The sequence below is a fragment of the Zalophus californianus genome, chromosome 2, assembly GCF_009762305.2.
Source record: "Zalophus californianus isolate mZalCal1 chromosome 2, mZalCal1.pri.v2, whole genome shotgun sequence".
NCBI classification, from domain to species: domain Eukaryota; kingdom Metazoa; phylum Chordata; class Mammalia; order Carnivora; family Otariidae; genus Zalophus; species Zalophus californianus.
The window spans coordinates 20,668,373-20,689,455 of NC_045596.1; the positions used below are offsets into that span (position 1 = coordinate 20,668,373).

Sequence of the window (21,083 nt, forward strand, 5' to 3'; positions counted from 1 at the left end):
ATCCACTTTGAGTTAATTTTTATCTGTGGTGTAAGGTACAGTTTCAATTTTTTGCTTATGACTATCAAGTTGTTGTTTTTAAGAAAAGATTATTCTCTCTCTAAGGCAGTTGAATGTCTTGACCAATTTGGTGAAAATCAATTGACCATATATGTGTGGGAATTTCTAAAATCTCTATTCTGTGCCATTTATCTATATGTCTGTTTCTATGGCAATACCATCCTGTCTTAATAACTGCAGCTTTATCATAACTCTTAAAATCAGGTAGTGTCAGTCCTCTAGTTTTGTTCTTTTTTTTTCAGTGTTGCCTTAGTTGTTCTAGGTCCTTTGTATTTCTACATAAATTATAGTATCAGCTTGGCAGTTTCTACCAAAAAAAATTCTGCCAAGATTTTGATTGCTATTGCATTGATTCTATAAATCAATTTGGAGAAGATTGACGTCTTGAAAATATTAAGTCTTTTGATCCATGAACATGATCTATCTCTTCATTTTATCTAGCTTTTCTTTAAATTTTTTCAATAATGTTCTTAGTTTCAGAATACAAAGCTTATAAATCTTTTGTTAAATTTATCTCTAGATGTTTCATATTATCTGATGCTCTTGTAAATAGTTTTTTTTAATTTTCACATTTCAATTGTTTATTGGTAATATATCAAAATATAATCTGGTTTTGTATGTTGACTTTGAGTCCTACAGGATTACTGAAGTCACTTAGTTGTTATAGCATCTTTTTTGGGTATTCCTTAGAAATTTTACAGATGACTTTCAGTACAATGCTAAATAGAACTGGTGAGAGCAGACGTTTTTGCTTTGTTTCCAATCTTAGGGGGAAGCATTCAGTCTTTCACCATTAAGGGAAATGTAGCTGTAGCTTTTGCTGTAGATGCCCTTTATGCAATTGAGAAATTTCCCTTCTCTTCTTAATTTGCTGTCTGTTTTTATTATAAAGGAATGTTGGATTTTGTCAAATGTCTTTTCTGCATCTATGCAGATGATCTTGTTTTATATTTTTTTGTCTTTTAATATGGTGAATTACATTGGTTTCAATCATTAAATCAACCTTGAATTCCTGGGACAAACTATATTTGGTCATGATGTATTATCCTTTTTATTTATTGCTAGTTTCAATTTGTTAATATTGGTTAGAGATTTTTGTATCCATGTTTATGAGAGTTACAGACCTGTTGTTTAGTTTCCTTTTCTTATAATATTTTGTCTGATTTTATGTCAAAGTAATGCTGGCCTCATAAAATAAATTCTGAAGTATTTCCTTTACTTAATTTTCATGAAAGTGTTTGTCTAGAGTTGGCATTATATTTTTCTTAAATTTTTTAAAGATTTAAAAAAATTTTAAGTAATCTCTACACCCAACATGGGGCTCAAACTCACAACCCAAGATCAAGAGTTGCATGCTCTGCTGACTGAGCCATCCAGGCTCCCCATTTCTTAAATTTTTGATAGAATTCACCACCATAGTCATCTGGGCATGGAAATTTCTTTTTGGAAAGGTTTTTAAGCTATGAACTCAATTTCCTTAAAAGCTGTGGACTATTCACATTATCTATTCTTACATTAGCCTTGGCAGTCAGTTCATGGCTTTTAGGGAATTTTCCATTTTATGTATGATGTCAAATTTATTGGTTTAAAGTTTTCATAATATTCCCTTGTTAGTCTTTTTATGTCTGTAAGATCTGGTGATAGTATTCATTTATTCCTGATACTGGCAATTTTTTGTCTTTTCTCCAGAGCTTTACAAATTTCATTGTTTTTTTTTCCTCAAATAACCAGATTTGATTTCATTGTTTTTCTTTACTTTTCTGGTTCAATTTCTTTAATATCTTCTCTTTTCTTTACTATTTCTCCTCTTCTGTTTACTTTGAGTTTATTTTGCTCTTCTTTTTCCTTATGGTAGAAATTTAGATCATTGACTTGAGAACTATCTCTTTTCTTTCTTTCTTTTTTTTTAAGATTTATTTGTTTAGAGAGAGAGAGAGCATGAGAGAGTGCAAGCAGGGGGAGGGGCAAGGCAGAGGGAGAGAGAGATTCCTCCAGCAGACTCCCTACTGTGTGCAGAGCCCAATTTGGGGCTCGATTCCAGGACCCTGAGATCATGACCTGAGCTGAAATCAAGAGTCGGCCACTTAACCAACTGAGCCACCCAGGTGCCCCAAGATCTACCTCTTTTCTTATAAACAGTTAATGTCATACAGCCCCACAATTTTTGATGTATGTGTTTATTATTATTCAGTTCAAAATATTTTCTAATTTCCTTTCAGATTTCTTCTTTGATCAATGGGTAGTTTAACAATGTATTATTTCTTTTCCAGCTATTCTATTTACTTTATTTTTTTTATTATGTTACGTTAATCACCATACATTACATCATTAGTTTTTGATGTAGTGTTCCATGATTTATTGTTTGCGTATAACATCCAGTGCTCCATGCGGAACGTGCCCTCTTTAATACCCATCACCAGGCTAACCCATCCCCCCACCCCCCTCCTCTCTAGAACCCTCAGTTAGTTTCTCAGAGTCCATAGTCTCTCATGGTTCGTCTCCCTCTCCGATTTCCCCCCCTTCATTTACTTTATTTTTGTTAACTTCTAATTTATTTCCATTGTGGTCAGATAATATATTCTGTAAGATTTCTAAATTTTGAATTCTATTGAGACTTGTCTTATGGCCCAGGATATAGTTTAATCTTCAAAAACATTGCATGTGTCCTTTAAAGGAACGTGTATTTTATGATTTGGGGGTATAGTGTTTTATGTTAAAACATTTATAAAGGGTTTTGTTATTCAGGTCTTTTGTATACTTACTGATTTATTTTTAGTTGTTTTATTATTGAAAGAAGTGTGTTAATGTTTACAATTTGCGGATTTATCTATTTTTTCTTATTTCTCTTTATTCTATCTTCCTGATTTATTGTCGCTTTTAATATAATGAAGTGTCCCTTTCTGTCTCTTATAACACTCGTTGTCTTAAAGTCTATTTGCCTGATATTAATAAAGCTACTCTACCTTCCTTTTTCCCCATTTGTATCTTTAGTAATGCGCTACTTTTAGAAAATATTACGTATTTTTAAATGTTTTTTTCTAGCATTTTCTAATTCTAAAATCCAGGCAATTTAATCAGGGCTGACTTTTTCTCACCAGTGTTTGGTTCTCTGCTTTGCTGATCTCTGCAGCATGCGCTTTGTCTGTCCATTGGTTAATCCAACACTGTCTCCATGACACCAGAGCTTTTGCAAAATATGCTTTAGCACAGACTCATTAAAGGAAAGCCAAGGCTAAAGTCACAGTGAAAGCCAAAATCAGGAGATTATAGGGTCCACTCATTTTTTTTTCCTCTTTAAGGATATTCACAGGGTAGCAGACTGAACTCCAATGGACACCTACTAATTCTGAGCACTAAGGTCAATTTTTGTTTGTTTTGTGTTTCTTCATTTCTTGTGTTTGGACCTCAGGTGCCCAAAGTTGAATTAATCATTTTCTTCAGTTCATGGCACACAACCGCTGCTCTTTCCTTTGCTCACATCGTCTTTCTCCCAGTCCCTGCCTCTGAATACTGCACTAGCCCCTCTAATAGCTTGAGCCAGTGATACATGATTTGAGCCAATGATCTCAACCAGGAAAACTTTCTTCTATCCCCACCAGGGGACATCTGGAAATGTTTGGAGAAATTTTGGGTTGTCCTGAAGGGGTGCTACTGGCCTTTAGGAGAGAGAGACCAGATATGCTGTTAAGCATCCTACAATGCATAGGAAAAACCCCCACAACAAAAAACTATATAGCCCCAAATGTGCATGTCACCAAGGCTGAGAGCTATGTGTACATCATGGAAAAAAAAAGTATAAATATACCCACACATGAATATATACATATACTTATATGTGTGTATATAATACTCTTTGGGAGTTTGATTTTTAATTTATACAAATAGTATTGAGATACAGATCTTATTCAGTTTCTTACTTTTCTCATGTGTTATTATATTTGTCGACATCTTTCTATGTGGCTGCTCATAAGTCTAGTTCCTTCCTTTCTGACTGATGCATCGTTTTCCATTACATTCATCTGTTGCATCCATTCTCCTACTGATGGACATCCAGGCTGCTCCATCTCCTTGCTCTCTGAGACAGTGCTGTGATGCATGCCCTCTCTCATACATATCCCCTGTCAGACCCGTGCAGTAATAAAGTAATGAGTAATAAACACTTAGTTTTCACCAAGTGCATTTACTGCCATATGCCCTCCTGCTAGCTAGGCGTGAGAGTTTCTATTCCCCCATATCTCAGAGTATTATCTGTCTTTCTCATTTTGCACACATGTGGATATGAAGTAATATCTTCTAATTTTAATTTGTATTTCTTTGACTTCAGGTTAGATTGAGCAGCCTTTTATCTACTTGTAGTTGTTATATTTTTCTCTTTCCATAAATTGGCCAATCATATGCTTTGAATATTTTTTTCTACTGGGTTTTCTGTTGTGGTTGATTAGTGTGCTTTCATTGTACATTGTAGATATTGATCTTTTGTGGTGATGGATGTTGCAAATGCCTTCTCCCAATCTGTCACCAATCTGCCAATTTTGTCTATGGTCATCAGAGCAGAAATCCTTCACTTTTGAAAAAAAGAAATCTATTGTTTAAAAAATCCTTTCTGATTCAAAATCAGTAAAATACTGTCCTACATTTTTTCCTACTAGCCTTCCAAGTCTGCCTTTCACAGTTAAGTCTTTAATTAAATTTGACATTTAATTTTTGTATAAAGGACATGAAATACTGTTTGCATCTGATTTTTCTACCTATGAATATAGCCAATTTCCTAACTCTGTCTACGAAATATTCCATTCTTAGTCCAACTGGTTTGTGATGACACTTTATCGTACACCAAATGTCCATTTGTAACTGGTCTGTTCCTGGCTCTCCATTGTTCCCCTTTGAACAATTTGTCCATTCCTCCATCACCACCCCACTGTTTGTGTTACTGTGCTTTGTAGTAAAATGATGTTTGGTAGGTAAATTCTCTTTCCTCTTCTTTTTCAAATTTTCTTTACCTGTGCATGGACTTATATTCTTTTATACACATTTTATTTTATCTTTTAAAAGATTTTATGTATTTATTTATTTATTTGAGAGAGAGAAGGAGAGAGCGAGAGAGAGCACAAGCAGGGGGAGCTGCAGAGGGAAAGGGAGAAGCAGGCTTCCTGCTCAGCAGGAAACCTGATGTGGGGCTCTATGCAGGGCTTGATCCCAGGACCCCAGGACCATGACCTGAGCCAAAGGCAAACGCTTAACCCACTGAGCCACCCAGGGGCCCCTCCATACATTTTTAAATCAGTTTGTCAGTTCCTCACAAACACAAAATCAGGACTTGACTGAAATAATGAATTTATATATTAATTTTGAGGAACTTAACATATTTGTATGTTATTATTCTATCCATGGACATAGCATATTACTTTATTTATATCTTCTTTTTTTGTACTTTAATAGTTTTTAGTTTTCTTTGTAAAGATCTAGTGAATTTAATGTTGGGTTAATTACTGGACATTTTAAAACTGTGTTGCTATTATAAAGGAAATTAATATTTTAATTATTTAGTATTTTATTTAGTATAGGAAATACTAAACATCCTATACTGCTGGTATAGGAAAACACTATTTTTTTTTAATTTGACATTTTATCCTACATCTTTTTTAGACACTTTGTTGGGACTTCAAATGAGTCACAACTTGGCATCTTCCTCTACCAAAGAGTGGAAAGAAAGACTACCATCTCCCCAGCTAACAGAGGCTTGACAATTATTAAGCACTAGATGAATCCGGGACTCACTCTCAGCTTTGCCAAAATGCAGTCACTAAGAATAAAGAGAAGGAAGTCCAAAGCATGGACTGTAAACTCAAAATACTTAGGTGGGCTAGGTGTAAACAGCAGGGAATGGTGGGGACTGGGGTAAACCAGAAAGCACAGGCTCTACCTAAAAGAGGCAGACCTCCTTAGCTTCAGCTAATTCTTGGCATGCAGCAATGAAAGCTATTTTTTTTACATCTTCAGATTTTGTTAGGAGAAGCCCCAAATCCTCCATTTTAAGATGTTAAGAAATTATTCAAATTTTTTAAAATATTGGATGGGCCAAAGAAATCACATCTGTGTGCTAGATTTGTTTCACAGTCTACTGGTCTACACCCCCTGGTCTAAGAATGTCCTAAAGGGAGGAAACAATAGGGAACTTGAACATCAACTCTGGACCCCACTCTTCCATTCCTTTCCCCACCCTCACCCCAAGTTGACTTCATTGTTCAGGGTTCTATTCCAGTCAGCCTAACACTAGGCTCATAGGAAGTGAATTTAGAATTTGAGGAGAGAAGAGGGAGGTTGAGGCTTGAGAAGGTGTGAGCTAGACCCAGATCATACAGGCTGAGAACTCCCAAGAGAACAGGTGCCTAAGCTGGGACATTAACTGATATGGGACCTACCTACCAGCTTCACCTGCAGTAGTTTGATGCTGGAACAACTCCAGCTCTTTCCAGCATGACCTGGAGATGAGCATGTTTGGACAACTGTCTCAGATAAGGATGGCTCCCATGAGCCCATGTTCTGGAACTGAACCACCTCCCACAGTGTCTCAGGTTGGTGTTACGGGCTGAATTGTATCCTCCCAACATTCTCACACTGAAGTCAAACACTCAGTATCTCAGAATGTGGTTATATTCAGAGATGGGGCTGTTACAGAGATCATTAAGGTAAAATGGGGTCATTAGGGTAGACTCTGATCCAATATGATCGATGTCCTCAAAAGAGGAGATGAGGACACAGGCACACACAGAGGGAAGACCTTGTGAAGACATCGGAAGAAGGTGGCCATCTAGAAGCCAAGAAGAGAGGCTTCAGAAGAAAACAGCCCTGCCGCACCTTGATCTTGGACTTTCAGGCTCCAAAACTGTGAGGAAATACATATCTGTTGGTTAAGCCCCCCCCCCCATCTGTGATACTTTGTTATGGCAGCTCTAGCAGACTAATATAGCTCTGTTCCTTGGAAATAGACTCTGAGATGCAGGGTTGCATGTGAAGTTTTATGGGACCAGTGTCACGAAATCCTACACAAAAACAAGGAAGGCAGAATTAGGTAGAGGGAGAAGTTGAACTAGAATGAGCTTGCCATCAAGGTGGTGTTCTGGAGTTGGGATGGCCCTGCAGGGCTGTTCCAAAATGAGGCAAGAAGCCTTTTTTCCTACATAGGTCATTCTTAAGGTGAAGGGTGGCAGGAGGTGATTCCTTCCTGCCATCCCACCCCCCAAAACATTTGGCAAGGTCTGGACATATTTTTGGCTGTCACAACTGGGGGGTGGGGTGGGGGATGCATGCACTGCTGGCATTTAGTGGGTAGGGCCCAGGGATGCTGCTGCTAAATATCCTACAATGCACAAGCAACCCCTACAACCAAGAGCCATCTGGTCCCAAATGTCAATAGTTCTGAGGTTGAGAAAGCCTGCCCTACATCAACAAGTCATTGGCCATGAGGTGCTCTTGCAAGGACATAACCTTGGTCAGGTCCCTAGAGCTGATGGCAATTCCCAGTGAGCCATCTGTAGTCTTATGATCCCAGCCACTGAAGAGTGAGCTTTTGCCATGAAGAGAGGATCCAGGTAGAGCAAAGGGCCCTTTATCTGGACCCTCAGATTTCTGTTTCTTTTCTTTCTTTCTTTCTTTCTTTTTTTTTTTGAAGATTTTATTTTTAAGTAATCTCTACACCCAATGTGGGGATTGAACTTACAACCCTGAGATCAAGAGTCGCATGCTCTACCAACTGCGCCAGCCAGACGCCCCTCAGACTTTTCTTTCTAATAAAAATAACAACAAACCATGCTTAGGACACTGTGTTGGGGGTTTTACCTACATTATGGCATTTAAGCTGCATGGAAAGTCGGGAGAGGTGGATTTTATGGTCCTTATTTTATAAACAGAGGGTCTCAGAGAGGGTTAATCACTCACCCAAGTTTATTGAGCTAGAAAGTTACAGAATCAGAATCTGAATCCAGGGCTGTTGGATTCCAAATTCTGGCTCTCTTGCAAGCAGGGAAGACAACTTTTGGTAAAACAAGAATAGTCTACGTGACTCACAGAGGAGAAAGAACAAGGACCACAGACGTCACCCAGAACTGATATAAATACAGCCCCAATGTAGCCAGAAGCCCCGAAGCAATGCCTGGAACCATGCAAACATCACAGGGGCCAGGCTCTGAGCGTGGGATCCCTGGAGAGGAGCCGCCTTCCACCTTCATATCTGTAAACCTTCATGGGTTATCAGAAATAATCCCTCTCATCAGGAGCACTCCTTTTTTTTTTTTTTGCCTCCTTGAGGAGCATGCATGGACCTTAAGACTTTGTATGAAGACAACAGTAACTACGAAAAAGCAAGAAAGCCACGTCCCAGGAGTCAATGGTAGAAAAATAATTTTTATTTACTACTGTAAATAAAGTAGTGCAAAGAGTAGTTTGGACCCACAATATTGCATTACTGATTTATTTACTACCTTAGCAACATACAGTGTATGGACAGTCTGCTGTCCCCTTTCCTCTCTCTCTTTCTGTCTCTCACACACACACATGCCCTTCCACAGACTCAGGCAGGCATAAGGGGTAGGGATGGAACTATGAGCTAAAGGCTTATTTCCTGCATATTCCACTGCCGCCAGTATTCTAATGGGTAATTCATGGAGAAAACTACAGTTAAATACTAAGAATTTTCTAAATGTTATTTTATGGATTCAATTGAAAAGGAAATGATATCCAACAATGTCATTGAATGATCTGGAAGCACGACCCTAGAAAAAGTCAAGGAGAAGAATGTGAACCCATTTACAAAGCCGTCACCTTCCCTGCCTCTCCAGCCACAACTGATTTCTTTCAAGGTGCCTTGCAACTGCTGGGTCTTGGAAGTCAAATTGAAATCTGCCTTTTGGATGTTGAGGAGCAGGGCTGTGGCCAACACACACCCCGAAATATTCTCTAACTGGTGGGAAGAGGTCACAATTTTCAGTACTTTAATGACAGGGAACGAACAAGGGGCTAAGATCCTTAAAAATACATCTCAGTGTATAAGGATTCGGATACACCACAAGGCAGACTATGACCCCCCCTCCATACACACGGTCACTAGGGATGGACTCTGCAATGACCTAGTCAACCTCCCTGACATGCCCCTGTGATCAGGGTGTTCCTTGTATTTGTCTGATAACCTTTGGTTTACCCACTGCCTGCTCTGGGTACTTCCTTATAACCGGATTAAAAAAAAAGACACCAAGTGCAAAATTTGCATCCAGTTGACAAGACATGTAAGGTGTTTATCAGTATAATGCCCTAGCCCCAGCTTTCTAATACCAGCTGCTGACGGGCTTCTCTCTCATCCAGAGAGACCTGGAGCACACAGTTCTCTCTCAAGGCTCTGTGTTAGTAGTGACTGTGGGCTGGTCCTGAGCAGAAGCATCTGCAGCTGGAGTCACAGCTGGACTTGCGGTGGGAGCCGTGGGGTCTGCAGAGGCCTGGGCTGGTGTCAGACGGGAACCACTGGCTGCAGAGACACATGGATAGCAGGTACTGAATATTCAAAGCACTGCATGCAGGACACACAACCACACCTAGACCCTAGCAAGCCAGGGCAGATGCTTCTAGTCCAGTGGCCCTGACACTAATAGATAAGTGACTCTACACCCATTACCTAGATTCCTTGAACTTTGGTGTCCCTTCCTATAAGATGGCGGATGGGAAGAGATGTGCAAAGATCTTTGATGGTTCTGACATCTTGGGATTCTAAGTTCTGCATCTATGCTGTGACTTCCAGGCAAAGGTTTGCATTTTTTAAAAAAAGAAAGAGAGAGAGAGAGAAGGAAGGAAGGGAGAAAGAAAGAAAGGAAGAAGGAAGGAAGGAAGAGAGGGGAGAAAAAAGAAAGAAAAGAAGAAAGAAAGAGAGAGAGAGAAGAAAGAAAGAAAGAAAGAAAGAAAGAAAGAAAGAAGAAGAAAGAAAGAAAGAAAGAAAGAAGGAAAAGAGAGAGAAAGAGAAGAGAAAGAAAAAGAAAGAAAGGAAAAAGAAAGAGAAAGAGAAAGAAAAAGAAAGAAAGAAAGAAAGAAAGAAAGGAAAAAGAAAAAGAGAAAGAGAAAGAGAAAGAAAAAGAAAGAGAGAGAAAGAAAGAAAGAAAGAAGAAAAGAAAGAAAGAAAGAAAGAAAGAAAGAAAGAAAGAAAGAAAAAGAAAGAAAAAGAAAGAAAGAGAAAGAAAGAAAAAGAAAAAGAAAGAAAGAAAGAAGAAAGAAAGAAAGAAGAAAGAAAGAAAGAAAAAAAAAAAGAAAAAGAAAGAAAGAAAAAGAAAGAAAGAGAAAGAGAAAGAGAGAAAGAAAGAAAGAAAGAAAGAAAGAAAGGAAAGAAAAAGAAAGGAAAAAGAAAGAAAGAGAAAGAGAAAGAAAAAGAAAGAAAGAAAGAGAGGGAGGGAGGGAGGGAGGAAGGAAGAAAAGACTGACTCTCTGGTCTATGTCTCCTGTGGTCATCTCTTTTTTTCTCTTCTTTTCTTGCAATGCAAGCCATGAATTATACCAGTCGATCAGAAAGGAGTGTTCATTTTATTCACATTCTTACTCCCATTGGATGAAGTATCAAATTTGGTTTAAATTATGTTATTTAAATAAATGTGTATAAGAAATCATAATTATGTTTTTTTTTTTGGTTTAATTGTTTATCAAACTACCTTTAGTAAGCAGGTTGAACCACCATAAATATTAGGGAAGCTTATAAAGTTTTGTACTTTATGTCAGTAGTTTTCAAATAGGGCGATTTTGGTTCCTGGGGAAAGTTGGCAGACGTTTTTGGTGGTCACAACTAGAGGGCAGGCTGCTGCTGGTGGATCGTGGGTAGAGGCCGGGGATAACCTGCCTACACCAAAGAATGATCCAGCTCCAAATATCAGTAGCGCTGAAGTGGGCATACTCTGCTTTCTAGACTGAGGCCGAGACTATCCTGGCTCATAAGATTGTGGGATCTGGAAACTGGCCACTCTCCTTTAGAGTTAATGTATCTAAAGTGCCCAGAAGAGTGTCTGGCATGCACAGCTACTCAACAAATGTTAGCCATTGGTACTAGTGATAGTCGATCTCTTTTACCCTGGAAATGTGTTTTAAGATTTATGAATTTCAGGGACATAGCATGCAGGACTGGTGAAAGAGTTAGTTGGCGCATCTGAGTCTGGGATCCCTCTAGCTCTCTTTCAGACCCCAGTAGCCTCTGAAAACAGCAGAAACTTTGAAGCAAGAAAGACAGCAAAGCTTTGAAGCCAGGAGTCACGTGGCTCTGGCATTTACCAAATGGGTGATCTTAGGCAAGTTACTTAACCTCTCTGAGCTGTGGTTTCTTCATCGGTGATATGGGGGCAGCAATTTGCAGGCAAGTGTGACGTGTGGCTAACACAGTGGCCAGAGTTTGTGCAAACAACTGCTAGCGATCTTAAGCTCAGCAGTCCCTGAGTCTTAGACAATTTTCAGTAGGTGGGGGCATTCTTAAAGGTTCCCAGTGTCCATCCTGCAATGTATCGACTTTAAGAAGATGACACCACATTGACAATCTCACTTCTAGATGAACTCTTCGAGAGTTCCATCTCCACGAGGCCATTCCAAGGACTTCAGGAACAAGCTCCAAAGCCTCTGGCTTTTCTGGTTATGGAATTTCCTAGGAACCCCTTCCAACAGCTACAGAGTATTTTGTGGATCCAGAGATGGTTTTGAAAGAACAGAACAGTGAGGGTGGTTGGTGGGATGGGGAGGAACCAGGGTATTATATGATGATGTGCTGTTTCTAGGTTAAAGCCATCACTCTGGTGGGTGATCTAACCATGGCAGGGAGCATGAAGCCCAGTGACGTGGTACAAAGACCTTAGGCTGGAGTCAGGAGACCTGGTCTGGGTGAGCCTCATTTATCTGCCACTAACAGGTGACTTTGGGGTAGGTACTGAGTGGCAGACATTTCAGTCCTAAAATGCTTGAATCTCACGGGTCTCAATGTCCACCTCTGTGAATTGAAGGACTTGGATCGGATGGTGTCCAAGACCCCCTTGGGCCCTGAGATTTATCTTTCTGATGATCTTTGAGGAAGTTCACAAAGTACTAAGGCATGCAATTTTTTCCTTTTCAAGCTCTGGGGAAAAAAAAAAAGTTTAAATCACCATGGTAACAAGATAAAGCAGCAATCAGTTTTCTGATTAAAACCAAAAAGTGCCAATGTGTAAATGTAGAAGGAATGCATAATTAGCATCGCCACCATTTAAATCTTCTTGTAAGAACATAATAAAAATCCTTGATGTTTCTACAGTAAATTTGTTATTACCCACGTGAGAACGCTCCCCCTTCCAACAGGGGGTCACAATCACTGGACAAGGCCCCCCACAGCCCATCATAATTTTATTTTATTTATTTATTTTTAAAAAAATATTTTATTTATTTATTTGAGAGAAAGAATGAGCTAGAGCATGAGGGGGGGAGGGTCAGAGGGAGAAGCAGACTCCCTGCTGAGCAGGGAGCCCGATGCGGGACTCGATCCCGGGACTCCAGGATCATGACCTGAGCCGAAGGCAGTCGCTTAACCAACTGAGCCACCCAGGCGCCCGTCCATCATAATTTTAAAGTGGCCTCTTTGTTTCTGCTCACCTGAAATGCGTGCTAATTGGATTACCAGACTGGAATCAAGGTAACCAGGAAAATAAGTGTGCTGTTTGAAAAATTACAGAGTCTATTCCAGAGCCAAATCAGAGTGATTTTTGTATTACTTGTGCTTGGGGGACCGTTTTGTGTATAGGAGCGAGAATAATCGAAAGCTGGCCCTGAGAGGGGTAGACCAGGGTTTGGCAGACTGCAGCCCACGGGCCAAATGGGGCTGACTGCCTGTTTTCGGATGGCTTGCAGCCTAAGAATGGTTTCCGTTTTTAAATGGTTGAACAGAAATCAAGAGAGGAGTAATATTTCGTGACAGGTGAAAAACATAAGAGATTCAGATTTTCACATCCATAGTAAAGTTTTACTGGAAACGAGCCATGCCCACTCGTTTTCACGTATGGTCAGTGGCCGCCTTGGCCCTATAATGAAAGCTGAGGAGTTGAGATGACCTGCAAAGCCCCAAATGTTTATTAGATGGCCCTTTGCAGAAAAAGTTTGCCAACCCCTATTGTGGGCCATCGCGGGAAAAAGGTCTGCTTGCCAGTTGACCAGATGGGAACATAAAAGAAAAGAATATAAGGGACATACTGGGTCAGTTCTGAGATAGTAGAATGTTTACAAAGATGGAGTCCAAGGGGGTGAGGGGGTGGGGAGGGGGAAAGCCCGGAAGTCCTATGCGATGAATAAGATCTAGCGTACTTCACCTGGGCCCCCGGATCTAGCGGGGCACCGAGACAAGGATGAGATTCATGTCATTTTTTAAACATTTCTCATGAGTAAAGCTACCGGGTCAGTGCCAAGGGTAATGAGAAAAGTGAAATCTCGCCGTTAAAGAGCTCTGACTTGAAGCCCTCTGCTTTTTTCATGACCGCCACTTTCTGACATTTCACTGTAATTTTAGTAGCAACCTCATTAACTGGAAATGTAGAGGACAGGAAAAGAGTGGAAACGGTTTAATTAATCTTGGTCATATCATCCTACCCATTTTCAAAGACCACTGGGCTAACCACTCGGGCAGAAAGAATGAGTTGGCTTCAATTCTGGCTGTTTTGAATGGAACGACATTGGTTTAAGAGGTTACCCGGTCATACCCAGGAGCTGCTAGTTCGGCAGGTCTCGCTCTACGCTGTGCATTCTACCGAGACATCCAGTTTCTGGTAATACTGGTAAGACCAGACTCTCTCTGGAAGGGTACCTTCCATTTTGTCCCTTTGTCCTCTCTTTACCTTCCTTCAGGCAGCCAGCCAGCCTCCATGCTTTCTTGGTCTACGGGGGGGGGGGGGCGGGTTTCAGCAGGGCAGAAATGGAAACGGTTCTAGACATACTTTGCTTTGGGGATTCTTTTTTGTTTTGTTTTTGTTTTTTGTTTTTCCAAAAGCCTGAGTCCATTAAGGCAATTATGCTTGGCGCCCTGACAGGGAAGGGAGAGGAGGAGCTCTTCAGGGACTCCGTGAGGCAGGGAGAGGAGTGTCTGGAGCCTGGGCAAGTGGCCGAGCCCATCTGTGGGTTGTACCGGCGGCAGCTAAGCCCTCACCTTGCCCCCTCAGCAATCTCAGACAGGAAGCATGGGGAGAAAAAAAGGTGAGCAGCAAAGCTGGTGGGACTCCCAGGTGACCAGAAGCTGCAAAGCCAATGGACTTGGAGGGACAGAGGAGGATCAGAGCAATGTGCATTCTGTCATCCCACTGGGGGTCACGTGAGTGGTCCTACTGCCCCCCAAGACCCAGGGACCCTGGCACTCCCCTGGGAGGCATCGGTCTCAACACAGACTGAGCTGCCTGGTAGAATGCAAGCCAGGAGACAAAAACAAGTTCCCTTAAAGGAAACAAGAGATGTGCAATAGTTTTCATATATTTGTTTTGGTTCTCTTGAGAGCCTGGTCAATATCTTTCAGATGGTTTAAAAAAAGAGTTTGATGTTTTAGAAAGAGTCTAACAACATAGAAAAACCCACGAGGCGCTGGGAATTGTGTCTGTTCCTGAGATAACCCAAGCTAGGTAAGTGCAGGTGCTACTTGGTGTCAGCACGCTTTAACTGCAGGTGGAATGCCCCAGGATATGATTCTTTGGGGAGCTACCAGCTACCATTTGTTGAGTTCTAAGCACTTTACACTGTGTTATCTGGTTATTTGCTTCTCTCAACTACATTTGAAAATAGGTGTACTGCTGTTGTGGCTATTTTACCGAAAGGGAAACTGAGGCACAGATGGGCTCCCTCCCTTGCCCAAGGTCATGCAGTGAGTGGCAGGGCCAGAACCTTAGCAGCATGACTCTCGAGCCTGTGTTATTAGCGTCTGTCCTACGCTGCTAGTCTTCTGAACACGGGACAATTTAGTGTGGGGCAAACGCAGTGGAGTGTGGACTATATATCACAGAGCACATAAACTCAGGAGGAAAATGAAGGTAGTTGGAGCTGAAAGCAAAATGGATGGACAGCTCAATTTAAAAGTTTGACCATAAATCACCAATTTTTTAAAAACAACTGGCCGGAAAAATGCAAATCGCGAAATGACAAAGATCCTTAACTTAGAGCAGAATCCTTCCACAAGGCTACTTAAGGGAGGCTCCTGACTCAAAATTTTGTCCCTCTTAACTGTCACTCAGCACGCAGACTTCATGCCTGTGCCGGCTTCACACCAGCATCCGCTAGAGGGCGCCCCCTCTCCCCGGGGCAGGTCAGGAGACCTCAGGCACCAACCAGGTCTTGGGCGAGGCACCAGGCCCAGCAACTTCGCCTTCTGAGCAGTCTTCTCTCCTGCCCCACTGTACCTACCTGTCTCCCACCCCATTGCCTAACCACTGACAGAGTACCTTCCTATTTCAAAGTTGGGTTTTTTTTTAAAGAGTTTTTTAAAAATGTATTCATTGGATAGAGAGAGAGCACAAGCATGGGGAGGGGCAGAGGGAGAGGGAGAAGCAGACTCCCCGCTGAGCAGGGAGCCCGATGCGGGCCCAGATCCCAGGACTGTAGGATCATGACCTGAGCCGAAGGCAGACACTCAACTGGCTGAGCCACCCAACGCCCCCTATTCCAAAGTTATTGACAAATTTGCACTTATGTTGAGGATTTTAAAAATATGAAAATAATTTACTATGTATTTTAACTCTTAACACTAGTTCTAACAAGGCTGGTAGGCACCACTTAAGGCACATTTTGGAAATAACGTGGAGACTTTTTTTTTTTTTTTTTTTTACTTCTAGGCCCTTCCTACTCAAAGTGTGGCCCATGGAACCACAGCGTGGACATCACCTCAAATCTTGTTAGAAATGTGGAATCCCGGAGCCAACCTCTGGACCCACTGAACCAGAATCTGCATTAAACAAGATCCTGGGGGTGATTCATCTGCACATTACAGTAAAGAAGTATGGGGCTAGAATTCACATATTAAAATATGTCATTTTATTATAATTCATTTCTTTTTATTTCTCCTTTATATTGCTGTTAGGGCAACTACTTTTTAAAAATATGTGTGTAGGCAGGATAATTATCATTCACTTCAAGGTACCAAAAATGTGCTACAAAATATTTTTTATATAAGGGAACAACAGGTCAGAGACAGAATGGTAACCACTATTTTATTTTATTTTATTTATTCATTTATTTTTGGTAGCCACTATTTTAAAACACTGCTGACCTTTGAATAGTTCAGGTTTGGACTGGATGGATCCACTTTCACAAGTTTTTTTGTTTTTTGGGTTGTTTTTTCTTTTTTTTATAAACATGGTACAGCACCGTGAATGGACTTATGATTTTCTGAAAAGCGAATTCTTTTCTCTAACTTGCTTTAATGTAAGAATATAGTATATAGTATGCATAACATATAAAATACGTGTTAATTGACTGTTTATGTTCTCGGTGAGGCTTCTGGTCAACAGGAGGCAGTAGTGAAATTTCGGGGCAGTCAAAAGTTATATGCAGAATTTCAACTGCAAGGTAGGTCGGTGTCCCTAGCCACCCCCCCACCCCCGTTGCTGAAGGGTCAACTGTGTCACAAGTCTGAAAAAGTTTGAAATCCTGCTGCCCTCTGTCCTTTCTTGGATATTATTTTGTGATTTGGGGCAGACCCCTTCATCTATTGGGCCTCAATTTCTTCATCTGCAAAATGAAGGGCATAGAATTAAATTAACTTTAAGAGCCCATCCAGACTTAGTCTAAGGCCAGCAACAGGCAAGGAGGTATGCTCAGGAAGTAAATGAGTTTGCAAAAAAATGAAGAACACATGCGAAAGAGCAAAGGATACACAGCAAAGGGAAAAAAAGATCAGAGGGCAGGAGGGGCAGGGAGGCGAGAATGTGGGGAGGCTGATAACGCCGACAGGGAGACAGGAGAAAGAGACAACTTCTGGTAAAAGCAATTCCACCAGCCCATGAATTTTCATGGCTACCAGCTGGCATGAAATCATAAAGACAATTTTCAGCTCCTCTAAGGGAATTGCATTTGTAATAATCATAACAATATTTCTACAGAGTAAAAATGACAAAGATAATTTGAAATGGAAAACACCGACAAGATGCAAAATAAATGTGCTCTACCGGGCAACAAATTTAGGGACGGGACAGAATTTGCATGAGGAAAATTTATAAGCCAGCATACAACGGGGCATCAAATCTGGACGGGTTTTGATGGCTCCTTGTTAACCTCCTCAGGTAAATCAGAGGGAAATGATTCTGCTTTAGCCTCTTGTAACAGAGACTTCCTTCCCACCATCGGATCTGCGGTGAGACGCACTCCTTTTGCTTTTCGTTATCTGCTGCACAAGCAGCGGTTGAGCACGTGTTACGATGCCACGTCCGGTCCTAATCTGCCCGTTTGTAAACGTCCCTCCTGGTCTTCAGAAGTGATCGTGCCCTTCTGCAGCCCGTCCAAGAGGGTGGAAGATTGTAATTCTCCACCGACAGAGGTTTGCAACTTTGAGCACCTCCTAAGTGTGAGATATTCCACACGATGCACGAAAGCCTTCCACCCTATGGTCTGATAGGGGAGACGGACATAAGAGCTCACATTGACTGGTTTTATGTGCCAGATAAATATAATGGCTACGACTACCTGCAGTAGTCACTTTGGTAAGTGTCACGTGTATTTTTTTCACTGAACCCTTCGAACATCCCTGGGAAGTAGCAACTATTATAACCTAATGTTATTGTTGGGAAATGGGGAGATCAGGAAGGTGAAATAACTCTCCATAAGTCACACAGCTAACGAGCAGCCAAGCCTGGACTCCAAGGCCACCTAGAAGCTACGGTGGTGTCCATCTCTTTGACGACAGCCCAACGCTAGCTCGGAAAAATAACAGTGACCGGTGGAAATCACACTAAACTAACTGCTCATTTCATCTTCCTCCTCAGCCCCTCCTTTTGAATCCATGTGGCTGGGTATGTTTACTCATCATGAGGCCTTATTCATCATCCCACACATTTGATTCCTTGACTGGAATAAATAGGAAGAATTCATACTGGAGGGGGCTTCAGAGCTGGGTTCTAAGGTAACGGAGGTAGGATATTGACAGTGGATGTATTTTCAATGGGAGAAGGCATTTTGGTTCAATTTCTGAAGCTTCTTATTTAAAAAAAAATCCTTGCTTACTCTGACAGATATAACGATAATTGGGACCTTCCATCAGCCAGAGATGATGACACCCCCCTGGGGGAACCCTCCACCCCACGAATGACCCATCTAATGAAAGGAAATAGCATGGTCAAGGGCATGAAGAGGGAGAGTGTCATTTTTTTTTTTTTTTTTGTAGGGAAAAAGAATCCCTACATTTTTATAGTGTCCCAGCTTCTTAGAAATCTTTACCTGAAACAGACTGGAAATACTGCACGGTCCAGGCGATCAGTCCGGACAGTAGGAAGGTTCCCAGAAAGTAGATCTGCAGAATCCGAAGCACGAGTCAGATGGCTGCCAAAGGGCAGGGGCCACGAGGGCAGGGCTGGGGGAGATGGCACCTACCAGGGCAGAGTGCAGGGCAGCACCCCAGATGAGCCGCAGGTGAAGGTAAAGCCAGGCCAGGGAACAGGGGCTGAAGGACTCCTCACTGCTCTGGCTCCAGCACCTGTAGACAAAAAGCACAGGGAATCCCGAGGGATCGGCAAACGTGGGGGGCATCACCCATGACCCTCGTTGTCAGATCCTCAAACTCTCCTCCTGCTCTGGGCAAATGGGCACACTTGAGATGAAAAACAAAGACACGAAGCCCGTTCTAAAGGGGGTGGGGCCTGTCCTGAGAGTCCAGGCTCCTGGCTGGCAGAAACCTCAGAAAAAGATAAGTCTTGTTCTCAATAAAAAGCTAATGGGTCAAGGAGGACCCCGACACAGATCCGCCAGAGCAGTACTCCTGGCCGAGTGCCTGTCCAAAGTCCGGACGTCAGAAAGCTTCCCTATCTTGCAGAAAGGCACGGTCTAATCAGACACATTATTCTTTCCACTCTCGTGGAAAACCTTGGTCAGCACTTTAACTTCAGATCAAGCACATTCTGTATAGAAAGCCTGAGATGCTAAAAAAGGGAAATAGTTTGGGTCCAGCTGAGTGTTCTCGAATCAAAACAAATCCCGAGCCCTTTTTATAACCACTGGCGTTACATAATAAGAGAAACTCTGACTTTAGCCAAGAAGCAAACACCACCCACTTGGGTTCCCCCAGACTCCACAGCATTAAAGAAGGCCCTGAACTCACCTTTCATACAGTTCCTGGAGGATGGAGATGTTATTAGAATGGATAGTTGGGTCAATTTCCAAGAAATCCAAAATATGATGTGGGATTATAGCACCTTCCTCAATGAGCAGAGCCAGGTTAAAAAATCCCTGAAAAGAAGCCACAGACCAAACTGATCAACTCCTTATAATAAACCCCAGACACACACCCTTCATCAGAATGTAAACTTTTACAACCTCTAGGTTTGTTTTTTTTTCTTTTTAAGTCCCTCGAGCCAGATGGTTTTGTCATCTTCATTGATGGATTGTTTCCCTAAGTATATGCATCTGAGAAATTTATTTGCAGGAGAACCAGGAGGCTTTCAGAAGATGCTGTGTCCCATCTGCTCAGAAGCCAGTCAACCAGGGCAATCTGTCCTTTCTTGCTCATTCTCTCAAGACAGAATTCGGTGAAAACACGCCCTTGTGTCATCCACAAACCAGAATACCAAGTTGAAGGTGATGTCTATCACTTATAGATCACGCTCTGGGACCATCAGCCTGTCGGAAATCGAACAGAGTGTTTTTGTGGCCGGGGGTGTTCCTCCTGACTGGCATTCTAATGTAGAGAGTCTCCCTCATGCACAATGTCACACATGGGGGGTTGTCTCTGCTCTCCTAGGCCAGTGTGGAAAACTGCTCATGATCCTCTTGGCACAGCTCCACTCGGATACAATTCCTTACCTCTTCCTTACACACCTTGTTCCTGACCCTCAGAGGTAGGACCTGCCTTATTGGGCTGTACAGATCCAATTAAAAAACCCAACAGTTAAGAGGCTGACAGGAGAGGCGCTTCATAAAGAATGGGAGCTACTACACTATCTGGGGAGAGGCACGATCCGCCAGGAGCAGAGCATGTGGCCGGACCGAGAAATCAACAGAAAATGATGTGTTACTTACCACTAGGGATTTACAAGTGAAACGGGATTGTTGCCCTTCAAAGAATTCACGGTCATGTTTTAATGACTTGTATCTTCCCTTTGACCTTTCCTTTCAGTTGCCACGGACAAGGATCTCAATGAAAATCACCCCCAACAGGCTGTATACACCAGGCCTCCCATTACCATCCTAGGCAATAATCACGATAAACATAACAGCAGCTAACATTTTCTGAGTGCTGTTATAATGTGAGGCGTTGTTCTGTTTTATGTATATATCTACTTAATGGTCGTAACAGCAGATTGAGATAGCTACTATTAGCCTCTCTGTTCTAAAGGTGAGGAACCTGGGGCACAGAGAGGTTGAGGACCTTGCCCAACGTAACACAGCTGGACAGGGGCAAGGGCTGGAATCCAAATGCAAGCAGACAGGGCCCAGAGTCTCAAATCTTTACCTTCACTGTGCTGCCAAGTAACCTCTAAACCGATGAAAGTGTTGTACCTTCAGGATGTACACGTAACACACACTTATGCACAAGCAGAAAACAGAATATACTCTTAAAACTTGAGCTATTAGACGAAAAGAAAAAAAATCACTTTATGTAATTTTAATGTCTCTTGGAAAAATACCAAAATTAAAATGAATGGGAAAATAGACTAGGTGAATATTTGTATGCAATGTAATAGCTTAAGGTCCATTATCTACTGGGCAAATGTATAAAGAACTAATTATGATTCAAATGGAAAAAAAAAACAGTATTGGGGGCGCCTGGGTGGCTCAGTCGGTAAAGCGTCTGCCTCCGGCTCAGGTCACGATCC

General features: G+C 41.7%; 1 protein-coding gene across 3 annotated transcripts in view; it reads right to left on the reverse strand.

Annotated features, from left to right (window-relative positions):
• Positions 1 to 8,442: 8,442 nt before the first annotated feature.
• The window catches only part of SEL1L3 (SEL1L family member 3), a 100,853-nt gene continuing 88,212 nt past the window's right edge, over positions 8,443 to 21,083 (reverse strand). For 2 of the 3 annotated variants that reach the window (XM_027599806.1, XM_027599805.1), the window contains 4 exons: positions 19,370 to 19,497; positions 18,646 to 18,748; positions 18,493 to 18,565; positions 8,443 to 9,577 (listed from right to left, as the gene is read on the reverse strand). In XM_027599806.1, coding sequence (XP_027455607.1) covers positions 9,444 to 9,577; positions 18,493 to 18,565; positions 18,646 to 18,748; positions 19,370 to 19,497 — 438 coding nt within the window. In that variant the 3' untranslated portion in view covers positions 8,443 to 9,443. Of the gene's footprint in view, positions 9,578 to 18,492; positions 18,566 to 18,645; positions 18,749 to 19,366; positions 19,498 to 19,584; positions 19,888 to 21,083 lie in introns of those variants that run through there. The other variant, XR_003520943.1, reaches the window with a different exon arrangement.